Consider the following 23525-nt stretch of genomic DNA (forward strand, 5'->3'; position numbering starts at 1 on the left):
ATGAAATTCCCCCACAGGGATCGTTATTAGTCAAGAACAGAGCTGGATCTTAATATTTATGTATTTGAGTGTGTGGTTTCATGTGTTGTACATGTGTATCACGCCAAAAAAAATGTTTTTCCTGGGACTGAAAGTTATGTAAATGTGGTAAATGTTCCTGTTTTACGACCTCAAAAAAACTGTTTATACACAGTGATATGCATAAATCCCGCAGACTTAACTTCCATTGCACATTAACTCTAATGTGTAATAGAAGTTGATCTTGTGTAAGATCAACTTACTCAGCTTTAAACTTCTTAAACCTTCCAACATTGTAATTGTAACATTTGTTAGCTGCCAGAAAATGTTATTATTTGCATTTATAGAATGCATTTTATTGACAAATATTACACTAATCAACATAATGCATGACCTTGACATGTGATCTTTTTTACAGTAAACCTAAATTGAATTAGTTTAAACATGTACTAATATTTGCAGTTTATTCCCCTCATCATTCGGAACTTTGAGGGTCTAATGATCTGAAAAAAGGAAAGAAAGATGTAAAAAAGCAAAGAAAGATACTGAACTGAGTCACAGTGTATGGCTGGTTAATGGTGTGAATGCATGGAGGATGCTTTAGGTGGAAGATAGGCCAGACTACTACAATCTAAAGGAGCTGTAAGGTTCTATGAGCACGCATAGAAGCCGGAAAAGAGCAGTTACAGTAATCAAGCCTGAAAGTCCCATTCGTTTTATCCAGAAGCTGTGTAGATACATTTATAACAAAGATATGAGAAGTGTTGCAGCGAGACAATGTACAGGATGCTGCAAAGTCCTATTTAAGAGGAAGAACAGCTCTGATCCACGTGGAGCATTGAGATGGTGGGACACATTAACCAACATTTACAGCATGTGAAAATACATTTCTGAAGATTAATGGCAAGAGAAGTGAATTACATAGCGGGGTTAGCAGAATATGTGTGACACCCAACCAAGGCACCCAGCCTGGGAAGTGACTAATATGAGCCGAAGTCTGCAGCCAGTGATCGTTACAGAGGAAGTTAAGAGGCCCAGCATCAGTCACAAAGATCCTATTGATTGTTTGACATAGTTCAACTAAAGGTGGCTTCTTCTTCTTCTTCTTCTTCTTCTTCTTCTTCTTCTTCTTCTTCTTCTTCTTCTTCTTCTTCTTCTTCTTCTTCTTCTTCTTCTTCTTCTTCTTCTTCTCCTCTGTCTTTTCCCCCCCAATAACAGATCACCCAGAGAGGGCGGCCCTCTTCTTCGTCTGCGGTGTGTGCTTGGGCCTCTTCCTCACCCTCTTCGCCCTGGTGGTCCAGATCTCCTGTCGCACCGACTGCCAGCCCCGTCAGCGGAGCCCCGCCAAGAAACGAGCGCGCCCCGCCGACTCCTCCTCAGAGTCCAGCGAGTCGGACTCAGACTGGGACACCACCTCGGATCTGTCGGCACGGCGGCACCGGCGGTTCGAGCGCACCCTTAACATGAACGTTTTCACGTCGGCGGAGGAGCTGGAGAGAGCGCAGAGGCTCGAGGAGCGGGAGCGGATCATCCGGGAGATCTGGATGAACGGGCAACCTGACATCCCCGGGACACGGAGCCTCAACCGGTATTACTGAGGACTGCTGAGAAGAATTTTATAGAAAGCTTACTTGACTTGAGCACAATTTACGCACTTGGGTTGGAAAGAGGGAAAAGAGACATGGTCCCTCATGAAGCTTTATAAGCAAGCATGCACATTGTGGACTCACACTGATGGAACAGATGAAGGTATTGCAGACTTGGGGGAAACATTTAGTTATTTTCCCTCTGCTGGTCTGCATATTCCTCTGGGTATCATAAGCTTGGTACCCCATTCAGTAAGAGAATAAGCTCCCACTCTGCATGGTAAGCTCACCTCTTTTTCTGCCGGAAGTAAGAGGTGAAGGGCTTCACTGCCTTGGCCCTGACCTCAGCAGGCCCGTTTGAAGTGGGGATTTATGGGTTAGCTGCCTTAGACACACACAGGCCTGTAGAAACTACACAGTGAGTGAAGGACCAAGGCCTCAGATGGGTCTGTTCCATACAGAACCTGAGTCACCTGTAAAAGACTGCGACACTTGGAGCTTTATGCTCGGCACCCTCCAGTATTGAAGTGGGGACTTTACAGAGGGGGCAGAAGAAGTGTACTATGGGATAATGTAAGACAATCTTTCCACAGTGAATAACCACGCTGCCTTTTGAACTTTAAAAAAAAACCAAAATATATTTTTGGGAAATTCATCTCAACCCTTATGAAATCTATTTTATAATATTTAATAGTTTATTGATGTTGTGTATTTTTTGTTCTCAAGTATGGTTTATTATGAGATTTTTTTTCTACTTGGCGAAGGTTGTCTGGCACCTCAGGGATGCAATCCTAGTGTTTCTGTGTTTGGTTGATGTATTTGCTTCCTAAGAAGGGGGTCAGCCCATTTAAACAACTAATGTCAGCATTTAAAGACAAGAAATAGAAATATCATATATATATATATATTGAGCCTCAAAGAGGTTTAGTGATTTATGCTTATTTTTGATACAGCATGTTTAATTCACAGTGCAGTGCCTTTGCTAGCTATTAAGTCGCTGTTGTCAAGAGTGCAGAGTGTATAACCCAACAACTTGTCAAATGATTTATTAATTGGATATCCCAAAATGATCTTACTGTTGCTTTGCGGAAGTGGAGCATGTGTCAAATCTGTCTCTGAGAGGTGATGCACTTGCTGCTCTCACTAGATGTAAATGTATATAACCAGAATATGCCAATTTTGTACCAGAGAATTTGCTAGAAATCATTTTCTGGTACTTGTAAAATTTCAGGTCTTGTGTCAACTGTGCCCTTATTTCAAAGATACCAGTGCTAAACCAGATGCTTGTAATAATCGCTGCTCATGGCCATCTGGAGAAGGAACCAGCACTGAAAAAAGGTTCACAGTGGACATGCAACCTGCGTCTCTAAAATCATGTTGCCAGTTTGTTAAAATAAGCTATTGTAAATCCAGCTCTGTTTGTGCTGCCTTGGATTCAAGCGTGGAAATAATAATAGTTTTCATAAAAAGACTTGGTATTTTCCTGACTGAGAGTTTAATTGAGAGTACACAGGAGATATTAGGGTCATCCAAGACTGCCACTCTATATAACTTTTATAAAGACCGTTATTGTGCTTAAATTTGAAAGGGGTTAAAATGTGCTGATAGCTGGTAAAGTGAGACCAAAACATGACTCCTGTGCTTGGAATAAACTGTGTTCAAAATAACGAGCCCACTGTTTTGTTTAATCTTGCACACGTTCTTCTGAAATTCTGTTTTGATTTTTAAATGTCACCTTCAATGTGCACAATGCTACTATTATATTCCAGCACAATACTTGCTCTGTACTGTGGCACTCGGGGGAAAATGAACTGCTCTAAATCATAATTATGTCATACAACAAATATAGAGTTGACACACTGTAGAATAAGGTCATCCTGAACTCGCAAGATGTGAGCTCATGACCTTTGGGTCAGAGAGGTCAGTGAGATGTGTTGGTGTTGATCGCCCCCTGGTGGCAAAAATGGAGCCTCTTCAGTTTGTGTAAATTCAACTTGATATCACCCATTTATGATAAATATGTATAGGTATTGACAATGATTTTCTGATAGATCTACTAGAATCGAATGTAGCACGTAAACTACTCGCCTCATAATATTACTATATAAAAACAACTTCATATTATGCAGGATTTATTTTATTATTAATTTTTTACTCTGTCAAAATCGATTTCTTATCACTCTGGATATTAATTTATTTCCTTGGGTTTTCACTCTTAATACATATTAGATTTAGTTTTAAAAAAAAATGTGTATCTACATATGTAACTTTTAATTTATTTTAAATTGTTGCTGTCGTGCCGTTTCCATGGATACCACAAACTTACCACGACACAAACGAGACCTCAAGAGGGGATCCACGAACGAGTGAAGAAAATAAAAATAAAATAAAAAAAAGTATTTTAAGATCAGCGATGTCTCGGGACTGGAATAGCCATGGACTCCCGTGTTTACCTGGATACAGTTTTCGGGATGTAACGGTAAGAATGTAACGTTACAAAGTTAAAACCTGCAGTTATCTTCACTGGGCGTGTTGTTTAAGGCTCTTACATCATTCGTCAATTTATTTATTTAACGTATTTGTAAGAAACGTTACTGCTGATGCAAATGGCATTCTTCCAGTCTCTTGTCCAATAGTTCAAACTCTACCTGTATTCTGTTGCTAGGTAACAGCTTAGTTCCATGTTTACCTGCTGTCAGCTGATTCCATTCACATGATGTATGTGCAACTGGAAATAAACTGGGATGTAAAACTCTGAAATGATCTACAGTACCAGTCAAAAGTCTGGACACACCTTCTCATTCAACTACTTTGAAGAATGTAAAATATAAAACATATTCTGGTTTGTTGAGCATTTGTTTGTTGACCACATAATTCCATATTACATTACATTACATTACATTACATTACAGTCATTTAGCAGACGCTTTTATCCAAAGCGACTTACAGGAAGTGTATTCAACATAGGTATTCAAGAGAACTACTAGTCACCAGAAGTCATAAGTGCATCTCCTTTCTTAAACAAGCATCTAAAAGCATAAACCAGAGCAAAAGTATAGTGCAGAGGCAGATTACTACAAAAACAATAATTGCAACAAACTAATACGAATATAATAAGTGCTACAAACTACTACGAATAGGATAAGTGCAGTAAACAAATACGAATTCAATAAGTGCAGCGAACTGATACGAATACAGTAAGTGCAACAACTAATACCATATGTGTTCCTTCATAGTTTGGATGTCTTCAATATTAATCTACAATGTAGAAGGAAAGAAAATAAAGAAAAACCATTGAATGAGAAGGTGTGTCCAAACTTTTGACTGGTACTGTACATGCTGTAAAGCTGGGACATCACAACTGTACAACAATCCCAACAGCTCATGTAAAGGCCCAGTTTCTGAATACGGGCAGTGTGTATTTCTCAGTGGATTAAGCGTTTTGATGCTTTCAAAGTATTCATAAAGCTATAGACCTGCTATATAATAAAAATAGACAGAAAAAACTCACTTTTTACAACATGGGTCCTTTAATGTATTTCTCTGCAGAAGTCAGCCTTCCATCGTCCCCAGACACTGAACTATAGCAAAGGCTATGCTCTGGCCCATCGCCCCACTGTGGGTATTGGACAGGATCCTCTTTTATCTGAGCAGTTGATCCAGCAGGAGATCAATGAGTTGTCTTTTGAGACACCAGACATTACTAATGGCTCCTTTGACCAGAGCATGGTCAAAGACTTCATCCCAGCTCACGTGGCCCTCGACAAAAAGGTACAAGAATGTTTTTTTATTTATGACTTCATTATTATCATTTATTTATTCATTCTATTAAGATGGTTGTTGCTGTCCATATAAATGTCTAATTAATTCCTTGTTTGTTTCTTCTTTACCCCCCTCTTGTCTTGTAGGTGCTGCGCTACTATGCATACTTTCAGGAAAACATCCTGTTTTCCCCTGAAGAGGAGAGCTGCGTGCGTCCTGTGGTCATTTACTACTACCTTGAGGATGACAGCATGTGCATCATTGAGCCCATAGTGGAAAATTCTGGAATACAGCAGGGGAAACGGATCAAACGCCAGCGGCTTCCCAAGAATGAACGTGGAGAGTATTTCCAATGGAGAGACCTCAATATTGGCATGGACCTGGAGGTGTATGGCGTCAAGTACCACATCACACAGTGCGACACTTTTACAAAGGTACAACATTCATTTGTGTGAAAGCTCTTGAAGTGATTTTGTGTATATATATATATATATATATATATATATATATATATATATATATATATATATACTGTGTCTCATTTATCCTATGTAGGAATTCTTGGAAAGTGAGGGCATTGTTCTGAACAACCCTGAGCCAATGCCTGTGGATTCCTACAGCAAACGTCGCAAAAACCCTCAGCCTTCATTCACAAAAGCCTCCGGATTTGAAGGCATGCAAAAGTTTCTGACCATGGATCGTCAGGTAAAGGACAATCCCCCCATTACAAACTCCCTAGGTAATTAATACACTTTTGGTGAAGTTTGCGTTTCTTCCATTTAAGATTGAGCCCGTATTTACTGTAAAGGTGAAGCAGATTTTAATTAAAGTTTATTGAACTTTTCAAAACATATACAAAAGCAACGTCAGTAAGTGTTGCACTAAACTACTTGAATTTTTTCAGATAAGTGATCTTGTGAAGTGATTTTGCTTTGTTAATCAGGTGTTTGTACCTTGAGATTAAACATTTGGCTTACGAATTCTAATATCAGGCTTTTAACCTCATCTTGGTCAGGTGCTGCAATTCTTTGCCCTGTGGGACGATACTGATTCTCTGTTTGGGGAGACCAGGCGTGTTACCATCCAGTATTACCTGGTGGATGACACGGTGGAGATCAATGAGGTCTACGAACCCAACAACGGCCGATTTCCCTTCCCTATCCTGTTGCGCAGACAGAAGCTGCCCAAGAAAATCAAACCAGAGTCTGGTGAGATGCAACGCTGTGTCTGTCTCACTTTTAGCTTTGTATATAATTGCAATGGATCTGTTACAGCGCTTTGGTCAGTAGTCTTTGTATCCAGTCACGTAAACAGAGTGAATGCCTCTAGAAAGTGTCTCTTATCTTAAAACCAGCATCACATGAACACAATTTACATCATATTGCTTATAATATTTTTGTCAACTATTGTTTGCACAGAAAAAAGCACACTTGAGAGACAACATAAAATAGATTTATTAACAAAATAACACTTATAATAATACTCTTATTTCTATTCAGAGACCTTTCCCAGCTGTGTGCTGGAGATGTCAGCAGCAGAAGTCGATGAGTACTACTCCCCCAAAGACTTCCAGGTGGGTCAAACGACAAAGCTGCTGGGCCGTTGCTTCCTGCTGTATGACTGTGATGGCTTCACTAAAGAGTATTACCAAAATAATCACCCCGACCTGGAGCTGAAACCCATAGAGGTCCCAAAAAAACCTGACCTGCCCCCGCAGAGGAAGAGGGTAAGAAGCAGAATGTATTTTTCATTATTTATTTTTTCTGTCCTTCACGAAACTATAGCATTTCTATTGCCTGATGATATGTGACTTTATGTTGCTATATATAGTTATGTTTTCTCCTTCATTACCCTTGTTTCTCCAAGTTTCCATTTTTATTTATTGCACATTTATTGTACATATTTTACTTCTCTTTGAATCTGTGTTTGTTTAACTGTTGTGTATTTTTTTGTGTCTGTGGCTGCTATGACATTTTATTTTCCCTCCAGTGATTAATAAAGTAATCTACCTATGTATCTACAGGAAGCTCCTCCCTATAATGGTTTTGGTTCACCTGAAGACTCTCTCAAAAATTGTTTGACAGTAATTCCTGAGCCTTCCAAAAATAGTATGCTAAAGATGCTGGAAAACGAACACAATGCTTTGCGCTACAGTGCCAGGCTGGTGAGTCAACTCGTGTGAGAAAATGTTTGTGCGGCTTCTTTGACCAAACCTTCTGAATGACTTAGTGTTGGATGGTTGTATGTAGTCACAAGTTACCAAAGTGCATTCACCAAAACTCAGAGCCATTGACAACAAAACTGATAATTAAGCCGTCCTGTGTTACCGACATTCCAGGACTCCCAGAACCCAGAAGATCAGGGCCGATGTTTCATACTGTCCTACTTCCTGTCCGACGACATGATAAGTATTTATGAAAAGCCTACACGCAACTCCGGCATCATCGGTGGCAGGTTCCTGAGAAAAAAGCGCATCCTAAAGCCGGGCTCTACAGTGGACAATCCTGAGTTCTACGTACCGGGAGACTTTGCTATTGGAGCCACTGTGGAGGGTAAAATTCAGAGTCTGTATTTATTTATCTGTTATGATGTCTGGATTTCCAAAAGGAATCTTTTCAATCAAAAACTGCAACATCTTTTCTCCCAGGAAAAAATAATGATGTATAACTCATGTTGATACTTTAACATACATGTTTTCCCAGATGCATCAAGCTATATAGCTATATATATATATATACTTATAATGCTTTAAGTTAAATTACATACCCCAGTAGGATATCAAAAGAAAATAAAACCTAAAAGCTCACCTCACTGCATCCTTTTCCTCTCCCTTGTCTGTTTTTGTAGTTTTCAGCCACCGCTTTGTGTTGACTGATGCTGACCAGTATGTGCTGAAGTACATGGAGTCCAATGCGAGCCAGATACCTCTTCAGACACTAGATTCTCTGCGCCAGAAGCTGAGTATGAGGACAGCAAATAACCAGCCTGCTGACCAAAATGGTAAAAATCAGATCAGCCATTCAGAATAATACGCCCCTCTAGAATTCTCCGCTAGTTATATATTTTTTCCAGTAGATGACGTTTAAAAAAAATTTGACAACAAGTTATAACCATTCTTTATCAGGTGATGATGAAGCAGAGCCATCTTCGTGATGTCAGGGCAGGTTGGATTGCCTCAAGAGTTCACTCCCCAATAAATCAGAACACAAGACCAAATGAAAGACTTTGCAGAATGCTTCTAAACATAATAAACAAAACAATTGCCTGATATCCGATATATTTGTCAATTTGTTACACTCCTACTCTTTCCTTTCTCAGTCTGACATTGCCTTCACACTTATCAATTTCCATTCGCTTTCTGCTTACCAATCACTAGGGACCAACATATCCGCCTGAATCTAACGTAATTTAAAGTCAGACAGGTGATGTGTTGCCATGTCAACATACTTTGTGCCGGTGTGGAGCAAAGTATATATTTAACTTTTCCTAAAACATACAAATCACATCTCAAAAGAAAAAGTAAGATCCATCACTAGTATTTACTTTTCCGACCCATAACTTCAAGAGAGGCCTACCAGAGGGGCAAGTTGGTAGATGACTCTTCCCAAATTCAGTTGGGATAACGCCAAAAAACATCTCCCCTTTGAATAAATGCGTTCAAAGTAGAGTGCTGTTCGATGTGGTCTGTACTTTTTCTAAAAAATGATGTTCTATCATCCACATAAAACAAACAGACCAAACAGGGACACATTTAGCTTGCTGTCATCAGCATTCAGGTGAAGGGGACTCCACCATGTTTAGTGCCACCAATGGTTGAGTCCAACTGCCCCACCCAATCCAGAATCACCTAAAACACACTGCTGTTTACTGTTTCATGAAAGAACACTAGAAATATAAAAAAAAAAACAGGTGTAATTCTGAATGCATTTGTGTCCATTTACCAACTGGCAATACAAGCATTTTTAATTTCTGCAAAATAGGTAAACATGTAGAAAAATGACTTCAGTCACAATATTTCAGAAAATTGCATTATTTAATAAAGTAATTAACAAAAAAAATGGAATGGCATGCGGTAATATGCAACATACATACTTTATGCTTATCTGTTAAGTAACCTGGTATAAATTTAGGATTTTAAACAGACATTATTCATTGGGAGGAGCCCAGGAGACGCCTCGATTGGTTGGCCAAAATCCCTTTCCTGACATGGTGAAGGGATAATGTTAAGGCCGGCATACAGTAAGCTTATATCAGTAACATTTTTCTGCTCCAATGGACCAGACTAGAAAAAAAAAAGCAAAGCCAACTCAAAGATGAGAGCTGAAAACAATTCTGACACCAGAAAACACTACAACCGATACAGTACTTATGCATGAGGATATGCATCAACACATTCAACATCGACACACAGTTCAGCGACGCGTGTGTGCCGCATACGGTGGTCACTTTACATTTGAATCATTCTGCATACAATGGTGCTCCTTATCCGTGGGATAGCAGGCTGCGTGTATGTATAAAAAAATACTGATATGATGAAAAGAGTAAATGTCTGTTGGGCTCAAGGGATTTCCTTTGATTTCATTTTCCAGCATTCAAGCCTAAGTCTGTAGCGACTGAGTCCCTGTAACATCTCAGGACATACTCAACAAGAGGCTTGGTGGCCGGTGAGGCTGCCAGCTTCTCCTGTTGTGCTGATGAGAAACCTTGGCCAGGGCTAAGGTCACTGTTCAGGCCAGTAGGTGTGCTATCTTAGGGGGATTTGAGTTTTTTGGTCCGAGGAGAGGCTCCATTCTCAGCTTTAAGAACTCCATTTTCATGGTGACCAACTAGAAGGAGAGACAGAAGTGAGATGTCAGGATCTCCTCTAACGTAACAGATATCAAACAATCAATGTGATCGGGACAAATCAAGAAAGCAGGGAATGATGTTTATACTCACGCGAGTCTCTCTTGAGGGGCCGTAGGGGTTGTTTTGCGGCAGCCTTCTTCCGGACAGCCTGTTCGTGTCTGAACTCCCTCCAGCGTCTCAGCTGGAAGCGGATAAACTTCCAGAGTAGCCAAGATTGGGTCAAACATACCAGCAGTAGAACAGTCATCCTGAAGGGGCCCCAAGGCAAGAAGATTAGTGCAGTTGTGTGCTTTCCAAAATGGACCTGACATTGCATGAAGTAAAGGTCTGAACAACATTTCTTAAATTTCTCAGGCTTTGAAAGTAATGGTTGCCATGGACAACAAGGGGACCACAGTTCAGTTTGGCCCAGTGTCCCCATTTGCAACCTGTGTTCAAGAAATCTGCTAGGTCTGTTGTCCTGGTTGAGAGCGCTGCTATCACACTTCATTATAAATAATAGAGCTAAAATTAAAAGTGCAATAAATAACTCAAAAATAAGGTACAAAGCCAAATATATTGACTAAAAAAAAAGACTATATATTCAGAGATATCTTTCAATAGAGTAACTGCAAGAATAGCTAATTGTTTTTGTGACCTGTTTTTACTTGCCATGTCATATTTGGTCAATCGGTGTCACATTCCTGGCTACATCTACTGTGAATTTATGTTGTGGAACAATAAAGACATGAAAAAGTTGACACTTTTTATGGGTGCTAAGTGCATTTTGACTATACAGCTTCAACAGTAGCTGTAAAAAGTAATAGCAGTGCCACAAGATGAATGATTATCCACAGATGTTGGCCATAGGCCATTACCTTATCAGAACAGTGTTGAAGTTGCCCATATCCAAGTCCAGCCCCTGGTTCTCACTACGAGCCAAACCAAAGCCAACGGCCAGGAACATCAGGGTCAAAGTGACCATCCGTGTAAACACAAAGCTGATCGCCCACATGTCAAACCTGAAGCACAGCACACAGCGGAAATTTGGGGTTTTAAATTAGTTTTACTATTTGTGATAGGAACATATCAATACATCTTTAAAGTCAAGTCATAGCGACAAAAGCTTGATCATTAAAAAAGAAAAAATCCCTGAAACAGTGAGATTACTGACATTTTCTGATGGTTCTCATCAGTGAAGTAGAAGAGTCTGGCGATGTGAAAGCCCAGTTCTGAGACATACTGGAGGAAGAGGAGTACCAGACCCACACGACTTAAACTAAACAAAAAAAAGAGGAGAGAAGCAGGTGAAAGATAAGTTGAGCAAGAAAAACATCCAGTCCATATAGCTTACTAAAACCATATACAGTATTTTACATAACATCAGTAGCAGTAAAGCTGAGCAATGCAGTGAAATCTAGTGCTGCAGAGAAATTCAAGGAGTTTCAACCTTAAACTAAACTTTCTGTTAAGTCTATTCTAACTCTCCATGTGTTTTTCTTTGACAAGCCTTTAAATTTGCAGGTTCTCAAAAACTCCTTCTGCTGGATGCTTACTTTAACAAATAGGCTGCAGCGATGTGCAGCAGGTACAGGCAGATGTACTGGAGCTGACGGGAAATCTCCTCCTGGGAAAAAAAAATGCATATGGTATTGCAATTTGAAATTCCTGGAGCTTTTCTTTCTCATCGTCAAACTCTGTCTAATGTGCATCGTGCAAAACAAACACTCATTCCTGTAGTTTCTTAGTGAGGACCCTCATTAACATTGTGCATTACCACCATCACAACTAATTAAATGCATAACCCCCCCAACTCTTCTCGTAACCTAAATCTAATTCTAACCTGAACCTTAAAACCAAGTCGGAACACCCAAACAGGCATTTGAAGAAGAGATAATTTACCAGAATGTCCTCATTATCCCAAAATGTCCTAACTCCCTCGGTCTAAAAGTCAAATGGGTGCTCATAAAGATAGATGAACAAGTATGCACACACGCACACACACACGTATAGCTTATCTAGTCACACTCCAAAACTCATCCAGTTCCCAGGGCCTCCTTACTGACCTTGCGCACTTTCTGGAAGTAGAGCTCGGGCAGGGCATGGAGCCAGTAGGCCAGCTGAGTGAGGTAGAAAAACTTCACCTGAAACCTGGAAACGCAGATAGGCAGAAGGGAAGTAGGAGAAAGGGAAAAGGGCAAGAAGGAGAGAAATAGAGTCAGTACAATTTACACAGCTGCCACAGTGACACATTCCCGGTTGGATTTGTCTCCCATGACTATGCAAATGTTTAAAACCCAAAACAAAACAGTTTTTAAGGGTAGATACAGCTGAGTAATCCTGCTGAAATGTCCCCGTCTTAAACTGTGTTGAATTAATTATTTAGCATAAATATATATCACTAAACAGAGAAAGTAACGCATCATTCATACCTGAGGTGAACATGAGGATAGTTCTCCCAAAGACTGCTGAGATGAAAGAGATATCCTTCCTGTTTGGAGAAATTAAAGAAAAGAACACTTTATACCGATGTTCATTAGTGTGTATATGTGTGAGAGATACACTAGTTATCCTTGATACTTCTTAAGAAGTCACAGAATAATCCCACTCACTGTTATGAGGACGTAGAAACTCCACACACTCGACACCAAGTGAAACACACACAGTTGACCCGACTCATTGAACTTGGTATTCTTGCTCTTGGAGAGGTGGAGACGCCGGTTCACTTTCTGCAAAAACACGAACAATACGAGAGATCATGTGAATGCAACCGGATCCAGTCACAGTGGGGTGGCCCGATGACAGATGAATTTGTCACACACAAGAAAGTGTCACAGTAAAATAACTAGGACAAGAAAAGACAGCAGATACTATTCGTGTCTGCCGCTGAAAACCCTCCTCTGAAGTCTCCATTTTCAAGACACTTTGGAAATGGTGGTGATGGGTGCTAAAGTAAAACCTCATTCCTCCTCGCTGGCCTACTTTTCTGAACAATGACAAGAGCTCATACCTTCAGATGGATTAAATTATACTCTCTCTCTCTTTCTCTCTCTTCCTGTCTTCACAACTCCATTTCTTACAGAACTGGAGAAATGTCAGCCTGGCTGATTTAGTCTGGAAAATTCATAAATAAGGTACTCCTACTGAGGAAACGGTTAATAGATTAAGACATCTTACGTTTTTTTTGTCACTACAAACAAAATGGACATCACATTCTTCCCTTTTCTACTATTGATGGGATACCGCTGATAACCAATTTTAAGTGTCGATCATTTTTTTATTATTACCTAACAAATAATATAAGTTCCTTGGAATTTGGTACTTTAATTTGTACATTACTCATTATTTATTTCAACAAATGCAATTTACATATAATTCAACACATAGGGATAATTTGCTTGGGTTTAAATAGAGCGGTTCTTTCAAGGAAATTCCTATTTTTTTTTTTTTTTTATTTTTTTAAAAGAAACTCCCTAGAAAATGATTGTCAGATAAAATAAAGCTTTACCTTAATTTTATTATTTACTCATTGCTGTGTTATTTTCTTGCCTTTTTTTTGTGTCTATCACGCTGACAGTGCAGTATAGAAGGACCTCTTTGTGTGTATACCACGCCTCCTCTTGTGATGCATTATGCAACTGTGACTTGATACTTACATCCAGGAGATACTCCTGCACTACTGCATGGAGGATGATGGCGATGAAGAAATAGAAGAGGATGGTGGCAGAGTCCTTCCATCCGTAATGGTAAAATGTCACCTCTCCCTCTAAGCACACATAGGAGGGGTCAAACACACACACACATTTTCAATGAGAGGTGTGTTAAACATCCTGGAGCTATATAAACTCATTTTGAGATCACAATTCAAAAGGCAATAATATAATGATGTTATAAGCAGGAACAGCAGCAGCAGAAGTTAAACTGAAATGTATGAACTGTAGGAGGTATAAACCACAGACTGTAAATGAAAGATAGTATTTAACAAGAATTCCACAACTGCACTGCATACCTGGTGATAGCGTGGTGACATTGTACTGAGGCTGAATGAAGAGTATGGCCGTCTTGGCTGTTGCCTGGAAATTAGATGAGATGGGAATTAGCAGCATATTTCAGAGAACGTCAAGAGGCCCGTCTTCAAGGTATCATCAAAGAATGTAAAGTATGTGCGTTTGTGGGCAGCTTCCTGTGTGTTCTTGTGAGTGTCTAGGGGTATAGAGAGAGCCTGAGAATCCTAGCCTTTCAGAACATATAAAGTTGTTTATAATACTGTCAGTCATTCCTCCCACAGTGTCATCATAACCAACTGGGAGCCGAGCGGTGCTGAGAAATCTGTCTGTGTTGACTTGGGATGTGGAAGCATTAACAGAGCTTCCCAAATGATTCTATGACAAGCAAGTTTTTCAACTTTTTAAGCTTAAGACCACTTGATTGACAATGAAGCAATATGTAGCTGTGGCCCCTTGTCTCAGGTCTATTATGTAACTGTGACTAGTTCAAATCACATGAAGATTTTCCAGACTTCAAATAGTTTTATCTGAGTAACCTTTGGAGGCCTGAAGAGATAGAACTATCCAGTATCTACCGAGACAAGCTCGTCTTCAATTTTGCAATTAGTTGAACAATCATTTATTCTTTAAAGCGTCAGTAAATAGAAGAAAAAAAAAATGCATATCACATTTTCTCAGAGCGCAAATGGATGTTTTCAAATTGCCTCTTTTGCTTAACAATCCAAACCCCCACAGATGTTTTTAAATTACAAAGTTAATATACAATGGGGGGAAAAGCATTTGAGAAGCAGAAAGCAGAACATGATGGTATATTTTGCTTGAGAAATTATCGAGGAACTAAAAACTGTGAAAACTGCTCATTTGACTAATGGTTTTAACTTTTAAACACTTTGTCTGAAGCCATCCTTTCTTGGTAGAAAGGACTTGTTACATAGTGATTGAGAGCCCCTATGGGACCCTGCTGGTCCCCTGGACACAGTTTTGGTGCAACAATACAGTCACCAGTCATTCCCTGCAAGCCGAGGCGACAGGTGACCTGTCAACCACCTGACAGTCAAATTTAAGACCAGCTGTAGGATTGTGGTTCTTTTTTTTCCGAAACTAGAAAAGAATTTAAGGAAATCCCCTGCTTTATTTTCTACTCGGCCAGTTGTGTGATCTCCACCAGGGTTCCGGATTGAAACTTCTCTAAAATATTTCAAGGGGCAGCACTGGGGAGTGTGTTTGATAGCACGAAACAGGAGCTATGAGCTTTTGAGACACCCCATTGATAAAGTCACTGCATGTCAATGTGAAATATCTTCAGGTCAAAGCAGCTTTTTGAGCAGCTGAGCCCACGGAGAGCCAGCAGCCACGGCTCAAAGATTGAGACGTGGCAGTTAACTATCACCGTCAAGCTGGCGAGGAAACTCACACCACTTCCGGCTACGCTTTTCAAAATAAAACCCGTCGCTGTGGAACGTCGGCTGAATCCCATTCAAAGCGAAATCTATGCTTTTAATTTGAATGCCGAAAAATGCTTTACGTTACATCTTAGCTGGGTTCGCTGTGGTAAATGACAATTATTGGACCCAAAATGTTGCAGCGGTCTGTCTTTTGCTGGAAACTGGAGCGAGACAGCGACTAAAGGGTAAAAACGTACATTTCAGGAAACGAATAAGTTACATTCTGACCCATATGAGGAGACAAATGATGAGTTTTCAGTTGTATTCCGGTTTAATAAACCTCACTTTTAAAGTAGTAAGTGGCAAAATACCGACAACTTTGAACATCTCACAGTTTAACCAGCAATAAAACGTGTAAAGTTGCACTTTATACCCCGCTATTCACAGCTGCAACAGTGTGGCTCAGTTTTAAATCATACGTTGCAACTTTGACTGCGAAACAGAGCAACATTGATTGTTCATAAAACTTGTAAAAAAAAAAAAAAAAAACTGCAGCAAGCAGCCACCATATCCGCGGTACTGAGCCCACTGATAGAAAGCCCAGACGCAGCCAAACAGAACATTTTTCTTTTTTTTTTACAAAGCAAAAGATCATTTCGAGCGAATACGTTTCCACTTCGCACCAAGTTACATCTTTGAAAGTGCAGCAGGCTTGCCATCTTACAAAAACAGCTGAGTGAGACGAGGGAAGAAAGAGAATCGGAGTTCATCTCACCTCAAACATCAATCCAATCAAAATGAAAATCACCAAACTGAAGACGATGTCGGCGTGGTTTTGAATTAAGAATTCCTGGCTGAAGAAAGGGTAACTTTTGTTCCTTCGGCGGAATGCCATGTCAGCCCAATGGTGTTTTCCCTGCTATTTTATAAATCAGAAATTTTCTGACTACGAAGTTCAGGAGTTAACTTTCTCACTGATGTACGCATGCGCGACTTCTTAAAGGGCGAGTGCCATAAATACCTTCTTTGAGGCCATTTACACAATAAGTACAGTCTGTTATGACAGGATGCTTTTCAACCTGAGCGGGCATCGCTGGTGGAAAGTATAAGTGTAGTTACTCAAGCACTGTACGTACTTAAGTACTATTTTGAGGTACTTGCACTTAAATATATTTTAGTATTTTCAATTCAGAGGCAAATATTTCACATTTCACGCCACTACATTTATTTTTAGCTTTAGTTATTAGTCACCTTACAGGTTTGACTCATTAATACAGATTAGATATCAACTAATAAATGATGATAATGTATTATAGATTAAGCTACCCATAAATATAATAAGTAATTTAAATTAGCTTCACCTGTGCCAGCTACAACATTAAAGCAATGTTCACATTAATGCATCACTAATAATAGTCCAAAACTATATTATATGTTATTCTGAAATAAGCCATAGGCCAGGACTACTTTTAATTCTGCTACTTCAAGTATATTTTGTTGCTACTTAAGTAAGATTTAGAATGCAGGATCTTTACTTGTAACATAGTACTTCTACACTGTATATTTGCTGATTTTACTTAAGTAAAACATTTGAATACTTTGTCCACCACTGGTGGTCACAGAGCAGTGCACATCTAAAATGCTCAAAAACAATTGAACTCATAAACAACTTACTTTGATAACTTAAATACAAAGAAATCAACATTTAAATGATTACAAACACTAGTGCTCCAGTCACCCCAATATGTAGGTTATTTATTGCTTATTTCAAGCCACCAGTGGCCTTTCACTTCACATTTCAAAATTCCATACAGGAAGTCACCTGGGTGCAAGAAAAACCAAGCATCTGCAATGCTTTGTTTATGGATTTCATCCCTCTTACAGAGCAGTTGTGAACAAAAATGCATGTGTGCTCTAAAAAAAAGCATCAAAAGCACAAAAAAGTCACTACGGGTACCTCATTAGCATCTTTTCATTTTGTTACACATTAGACATTTGAAAGCTTTTAAAGTCAGTGCCCCAGACATCTTTTTCCAACATAATGTAAATTCAAACAACATTTTAGCAATTACATGGTCAACATGTAAATAAAGATAAAACATCAAACACAGTTTTTACCAGATTGACACACTAGCCCTGCTCAAAGCAATGCCAGTTAACATGATTGATTATACAAAAAATACTGTTTATTATTCTCTGAGGGGACCGGGGATTTGTTTCTTTATATGGGAATTAAAAAAAAAATCACAGCAATAGACATATGTGACAGAAGATACTTGTGCTTATAAGAAGCCAACAAAGCTCTGGCTTACGCTGAGATGGTAAAGACACTCCTGTCCCCTTTAGATCTAGGAATAGTTTCTCCATTTGCATAACTGCTGGCTATTATTAACATGAATAACAGCAGTTTCGGTATGTGATGTAGAGCTGTTCGAGATCATAAAACAGCTGCCAACCTCTAATGACGTTTATTGATACAACTCATGGCTACTTCCTCAAAAGTGATAACAATCTGGCTGAACCAGTGTTCACTCACTTTCTTGCACAGTATAATTCTTGAGGCTTAAGTTAAGTGCTAACAAAAGAATAGAAAATGATAAGTCAGGTAGAAAGTGTGACTGAGCTCCATATACCACCTTTGTGGCCAATCGGCTATTTAATTACCTTCTTGATGTCTGATGACAACATTGCTGAAGGTTTCAACTCTGTGAGTCCAGCAATAAGGAAAAGCAATGCCTTTTAAAAAATAGTTTATGATTTGAGAAGAATACAGGTCAGTTTAGCATTGCATATTGTTGCAAATACTGTACACCCCCGGTGTTCTAAATATATAGACATAGAGAGGTGATTTCTCATCGTCCAGCACTGAGCAGAAGAAAAAACAGCCTTCCAAAAAGCTGGTGTACTTTTTCCCTGATTCTGACCTGAGAAGCCTAGAAGTTATCGTCTTCCTCTCTCCTTGACATTATAAGCTGCCTCCTGGGACCTGTAAGATGAGGGACACTAGACAGGGAGTCCAGCACCCCAGAGTCCAATTTAGGAGTGGAAGTGCAGCGTTGCCCGACCCGGCCCATGAGCCCACGAATGTCTCTGTGAAGGGCTGGGTCACTGGGGATTGAATTGAGGCGCACCCCATGTTCCAGACCCCCTATGTCCCGGTCCAAACGGGGGTTACTGGTACTGCTGGGAGACTGAGGATCAGCGCTGAAATATAGGGTTGAACTTGACTCTGTGGGACAGAAGTACGGCTCTGGGCTGTCTCCGAACACTGACTTGCCCTCTGGTGAGCTCCGTTTGAAATCTGACGTGGGTGACTCCATCGGGCTCTCCATCTCCAGACTGTCATCCTCTTCTTCCGGTTGTTCGGTCGACGTGGGCTCGCTCACACTCTGGAACTCGTCTTTGCAGTCCGAGAGAGGTGCCAGGCCTTTCCCCTGAGACTCGGAAGTGGAGACCCCTTCGCAGCTGCCTCCCGCTGTGATGGTCATGCCCTCGTTACTCTTAAACTCTTGGTTGTACTCCTCCAAATCCAGTATGGCCGCTGCTCCGCCGGCCCCGTACGCTCTGTTGATCTTCCCAAGGTCACCTGTTTTGAGAGCCAGCCGTATTAATAGCCAGTGGTGGTGGTAGCAGGGACAGGAGCTGTTAGCGCGGCCCCCACAGGTTCCTGGGTGCTCCAGCAGAGAACCGGCCACGCCTGAAAGGGAGAAGCTGCCGTGGTTCTGAATGGAGGCAGCTGGTAGGCTTTTGTCCCCGAAGGAGAAGGTGGACTCCCCTCGTTCTATGCACGTGCTGCCCATGTGGTTGTGGTTCATACCCTGGGAGATCTCTGTTGACTTGGGGTGGAGGAACCTGTAGTAAAGGACCAGAGAGGTAGCGCCTTGGAAGCAGGGAACAAGAAAAAAGTTGATTTTAGTACACTCAGTTTTATTGTTTATATACGGTCATATTCAACTATATAATAAAATCACTGAAAACGCATATTGTCCCACATATGAATATCTTGAATCAAATATCTTTGTTAAGGTGGTAAGTTTGCACCATATTATGTTTTACCATTTTTGTTTTTTATTGTTGTCATTTAACAAGTAGCGCTTGTTCAATTACTTTTGTGTAATGCCGTAATTAGGGATGTAACGGTTTACCGGTTAAACTCAATACAGTAGTATTTAAATTTACTGTTATCCTACATTGACATTTGCTTAACAATGGTATGGAATTATTTTTTTTACATAAGTGATTTTGTGTGTGTTAGTTAAAGGCTCACTAACACACGGACGCACACATGGATACACACAAGCGATCGCATGATCTTCCTGGCGTCGATAATGATAATAATGTTCCAGTGTATACTGTGATATTTTCCGAAATTATCATCGTACTGTGAAAATGTCATACCGTGACAAGGCTAGCCTTTCTGTGTTTTCCTACTTAGAATTATTTTGAATCAATTTGAATCACCACAGGGGTCATATTACTCAGATACCACAGAAACTATTAGACGCTTTGACGCCATTCTAGGCATTAAACACCGAAACATCTGAGACAAATCTGTTTCATAACAAAGGGAGTGCAGATAGCGAGAGTGACTCACCAAGGACAAAGCTACACAGCACAGTGGTGGGAAGGGTCATGCTGTCCCAAGATGCTTCGCTAAGGAAGTCGGAGGCGGCCAGTAGCAGAGTGGCGTTCTCTACGAGCATGAACTGAAAGAGGAGAGAAGGTCACACCATCAGTCATCCCGGACAGCGCTACGTCATTGTGAGTTAAGCACGCAGAGGTGAGGATGACAATGCAAACTATCTGCCCTTTATAAGTCATTGAGGCGGTGGTGTATGTGGACTACAAAACTAACATATTGAAAACCGGCGCCAGAATCAAACACGGTAAAAAGTCATGTCTTACTGCATAAAAACTGGCCATGCGATAGCGCGAGGGTCCGTCTTTGACGTTGAGGAAGAGGAAGACGTGGACCAGCCCCATAATGCCGTTAAAGGCACGCCAACACCAGGGGCCCGTGCAGATGTCTGGTTGCTGTGATACCAGCCAGAAGGAGGCTGTGAGCCAGTGGAAACCTGGAAGTCAACGCATAAATAGACTTGGAGATACAAGGGCATTTGAGAATCTATATGCAGTGTAACAAGCTGATGCAGAGGAGCAAGTGGAAAACTGGATTAAGAGGACATGCTGCATCACTCTGATGATAATTACGTCACACTCATTACCTTAAGTATAAATGAATTAGAGTCTCTACCTGGGTTAGTCATTGAGCTCTGTTAGCATTTGTGTACTGTGTTACTGTACTGAAATTATTTATTATCAATTTTGCACCCTCTCTCTTTATTTTATAAGACTAAGGTGTCAGCTATAAAAAAAACAAAAACGCCACAAAGCCTGCTGCTCACCTGCTACACCTAAGATCCACCAGTTAAAGACCCTGGCAAAGAACATGAGGCAAGTCACCCTCGCACCCAGCATGCCTGCCCTCCACACCAGCTGGCACAGAAGGGCCGCCGGAGGCATGGCCAGGTGGCCCGGTCGTATCAGACAGCAGGCTCTGCTGTACAGCACCAGGGCCCAGGAAATAGACAGCACACACAGACCACAGCAGTAGGCCACTGAGGGTAAAAACAGAAGGTCGAAAGATTGTGAAAAATACTTCATCTCTTTTTCAGACATTGTTTACAACAAACTGGCTTGCCACAAACAAGACGTTGAGCCGATAATTGATGCTAAGATCATTTTACCTGGGGACATGATGCCCACATCAGTGGACACCACAACATATGCCTGCAGCAGGCTCTGGGGCAGCGTGAGGACGAGGGCCTCCAGCAGCCAAAGAGCAGCAACATCTGCCTGCTGCATGACAGCAGCTCCAAGCTCGGCGACTGAGCCCCGCATGCGTAACACAGACCTCATGCAGTCCCATAACCTGCCAGAAGAGGGAGACAGAGACAGATACCAGAGAAGGGATACACAGTATGCTCCTTTAAAAGGTTTCAATAACTATTTATAGAAAGAAAAAAAAATTCTGACTACTTGATAGCTTTGTTTCCTGCGAGGGCACACTGGATTAAAACCTAACGACACATTCTATGTATGCAAATGATGCTATGTTTTGTAATACAACATCTGGAGTTGCAAAGATCTTACCTTTTGAAGATGCCCAAGTGCAGTATGTGTATGACAGAGAGGTAGCACCGCCTGTCGTCCCCGTCATCATAGTACCATTTCATACTTAGCAGCTGAACTGCTGTTCCCGGTAGAAAAAGGCCGAGAGTGAGGCCGGCCCACTGCGTCTCCTCGTTCCAAAGGTAAAACCCAATACAGTAGATCACTAACACACGTACACAAAAAAAACAGATACAGATACACAGATGCAAGTTGGTATAAATAGTTTGTGATTCTCCATCAAGTGAGATCTGTTTGTTAAGAATTCGTATGATTAAGTGCAATCAGATTTATCATATGCGGTTTTTAAATGAAACCCAGCATATGTGTGTATCATGTGTGAGGATTTGTTGAGAGCTGCATAAGCAGAGACAGCAGAGTCCTTGAGAAATGAAAGAGCACACACACCTTGCTAAAGTGAATTATCCTTTAAGAGGAAGATGTTCTAATGACTAATGAGATACAAACTCCACCAGGACAGTCTGGCTCCAGGCTTTAACGAAGCATGCAATAATTTGTCTTTAATGACATTAGACCTCTTGTACTGTGAAAATAACATATTGACAAATGTAACTAAACGACTAATTTTTCAGTGACTCTGTTCAAAGCAGCAGTATAGTTTTTTTTTAATCTTGTAGGAATCGTATATATATATATATATATATACCTGCTGGAGGCAAAGTCACACTTTGTACACACCCAGTCACCTCCTCTCTCTTTGTGTCCTGCCCTTGTGCCATTGATCTGCTGAGTCAGGGAATCATCACACCTGACAGTGTTGCACACTGTTTTCAATACAGAAGTGCATTCATTGAACTTAAGTAATAATAGTAATAACATAAATAATAACATAAATAATAATAATAATAATAAGCTATTTCATAATATGATGTTTTGGAGGGTTTGTGCAGGATAAATCTAATAAAAGGTGACTGTTATTCCTATGTATCAAGGACAATCCTTTACTGCGGATGTTTTTTCATGTCTTTCTCGGCTCTGTGACCCTGCCGAATGACCCCAGGAGGTCCCGGGGACCTATTTTTTCTGACGTTACCCAATGCCAATGTTACATAGCTGTGCATTGTGTTAAAGCCTTTCTAACCTGAGCCACGGCTGCTGCTGGAAAGCTCCAGCACGAAGCACAATGGCTGAGCAACACATTTTTCATTCATTAAAAGCCCATGGACGATTCTGCACACAAACACACAACAGTCCCCCTGCCCTGTTTTCATATCGTAAATGTCAGCTTTCAATCCAGCAGACCGTTAGCGCGGGGAATTCTATGCCCACTTACGAGCGGTCCGTTCGGCCACGATGACCAGCGCCGACACGCCGAGCAGGAGCGCCTGGCAGCCCGCTATCCAGCAGCCGCTCCGCCGGGCCGCCGACGGCATCCTGCGGGCGACCGCCCCAACAGCGTCCATCATGATGCGGATGGTCGGGAGAGGAGTGAATAAACCGGTGGCATTATCCTGGGCATCCTTCACCCTGGGTGCATCCGCTCTCCTCTTCTTCTTCTTCTTCTTCTTCTTCTCCCGCTGCCCGCCTTCTTCTGCTTTGCCCCCCCACCCCGGTTAAAAAAACGATGTGACGTCACTGCGCGGTTTTAAAGGGGCATCTGTTACTGTACACAGCTCACCTTCCGACCTGTTCTCCACCTCTCATCACTTATTTAAATCATAAATGCTCTAATGTTTTCATAGGAGGTACAGTACCAGTCAAAAGTTTGGACACAGCTTCTCATTCAATGGTTTTTCTTTATTTTATTT

The 23525-nt window shown here is 40.8% G+C and overlaps 4 protein-coding genes across 5 annotated transcripts in view; 2 read left to right on the forward strand and 2 right to left on the reverse strand.

Annotated features, from left to right (window-relative positions):
• Positions 1 to 3230, forward strand: part of LOC129107302 (protein eva-1 homolog A) — a 71436-nt gene extending 68206 nt beyond the window's left edge. For both annotated transcript variants that reach the window (XM_054618755.1, XM_054618756.1), the window contains one exon: positions 1237 to 3230. In XM_054618755.1, coding sequence (XP_054474730.1) covers positions 1237 to 1616 — 380 coding nt within the window. In that variant the 3' untranslated portion in view covers positions 1617 to 3230. The remainder of the gene's footprint in view (positions 1 to 1236) is intronic.
• Positions 3231 to 3943: 713 nt separating this feature from the next.
• Positions 3944 to 8619, forward strand: efhc1 (EF-hand domain (C-terminal) containing 1). Its single transcript, XM_054618911.1, has 10 exons — positions 3944 to 4083; positions 5154 to 5375; positions 5513 to 5800; positions 5922 to 6071; positions 6382 to 6574; positions 6866 to 7092; positions 7390 to 7530; positions 7705 to 7918; positions 8214 to 8366; positions 8491 to 8619. The coding sequence occupies exons 1-10, from the start codon at positions 4018 to 4020 to the stop codon at positions 8517 to 8519; spliced, it is 1683 nt and encodes a 560-aa protein (XP_054474886.1). The 5' UTR covers positions 3944 to 4017; the 3' UTR covers positions 8520 to 8619.
• A 754-nt stretch (positions 8620 to 9373) lies between these two features.
• tram2 (translocation associated membrane protein 2) lies at positions 9374 to 16574 on the reverse strand. The gene is made up of 11 exons (XM_054618418.1): positions 16361 to 16574; positions 14203 to 14266; positions 13850 to 13959; positions 12806 to 12922; positions 12626 to 12684; positions 12260 to 12344; positions 11750 to 11820; positions 11368 to 11472; positions 11072 to 11215; positions 10305 to 10462; positions 9374 to 10192 (listed from the first exon to the last, which is right to left on the reverse strand). The coding sequence occupies exons 1-11, from the start codon at positions 16478 to 16480 to the stop codon at positions 10116 to 10118; spliced, it is 1110 nt and encodes a 369-aa protein (XP_054474393.1). The 5' UTR covers positions 16481 to 16574; the 3' UTR covers positions 9374 to 10115.
• An 833-nt stretch (positions 16575 to 17407) lies between these two features.
• On the reverse strand, positions 17408 to 23183 carry xkr5a (XK related 5a). The gene is made up of 7 exons (XM_054618853.1): positions 23051 to 23183; positions 21739 to 21922; positions 21333 to 21517; positions 20991 to 21203; positions 20491 to 20660; positions 20180 to 20291; positions 17408 to 19465 (listed from the first exon to the last, which is right to left on the reverse strand). The coding sequence occupies exons 1-7, from the start codon at positions 23181 to 23183 to the stop codon at positions 18519 to 18521; spliced, it is 1944 nt and encodes a 647-aa protein (XP_054474828.1). The 3' UTR covers positions 17408 to 18518.
• Between the last annotated feature and the right edge of the window lie 342 nt (positions 23184 to 23525).

The sequence above is a fragment of the Anoplopoma fimbria genome, chromosome 18 (genome assembly GCF_027596085.1).
Source record: "Anoplopoma fimbria isolate UVic2021 breed Golden Eagle Sablefish chromosome 18, Afim_UVic_2022, whole genome shotgun sequence".
Classification (NCBI taxonomy): domain Eukaryota; kingdom Metazoa; phylum Chordata; class Actinopteri; order Perciformes; family Anoplopomatidae; genus Anoplopoma; species Anoplopoma fimbria.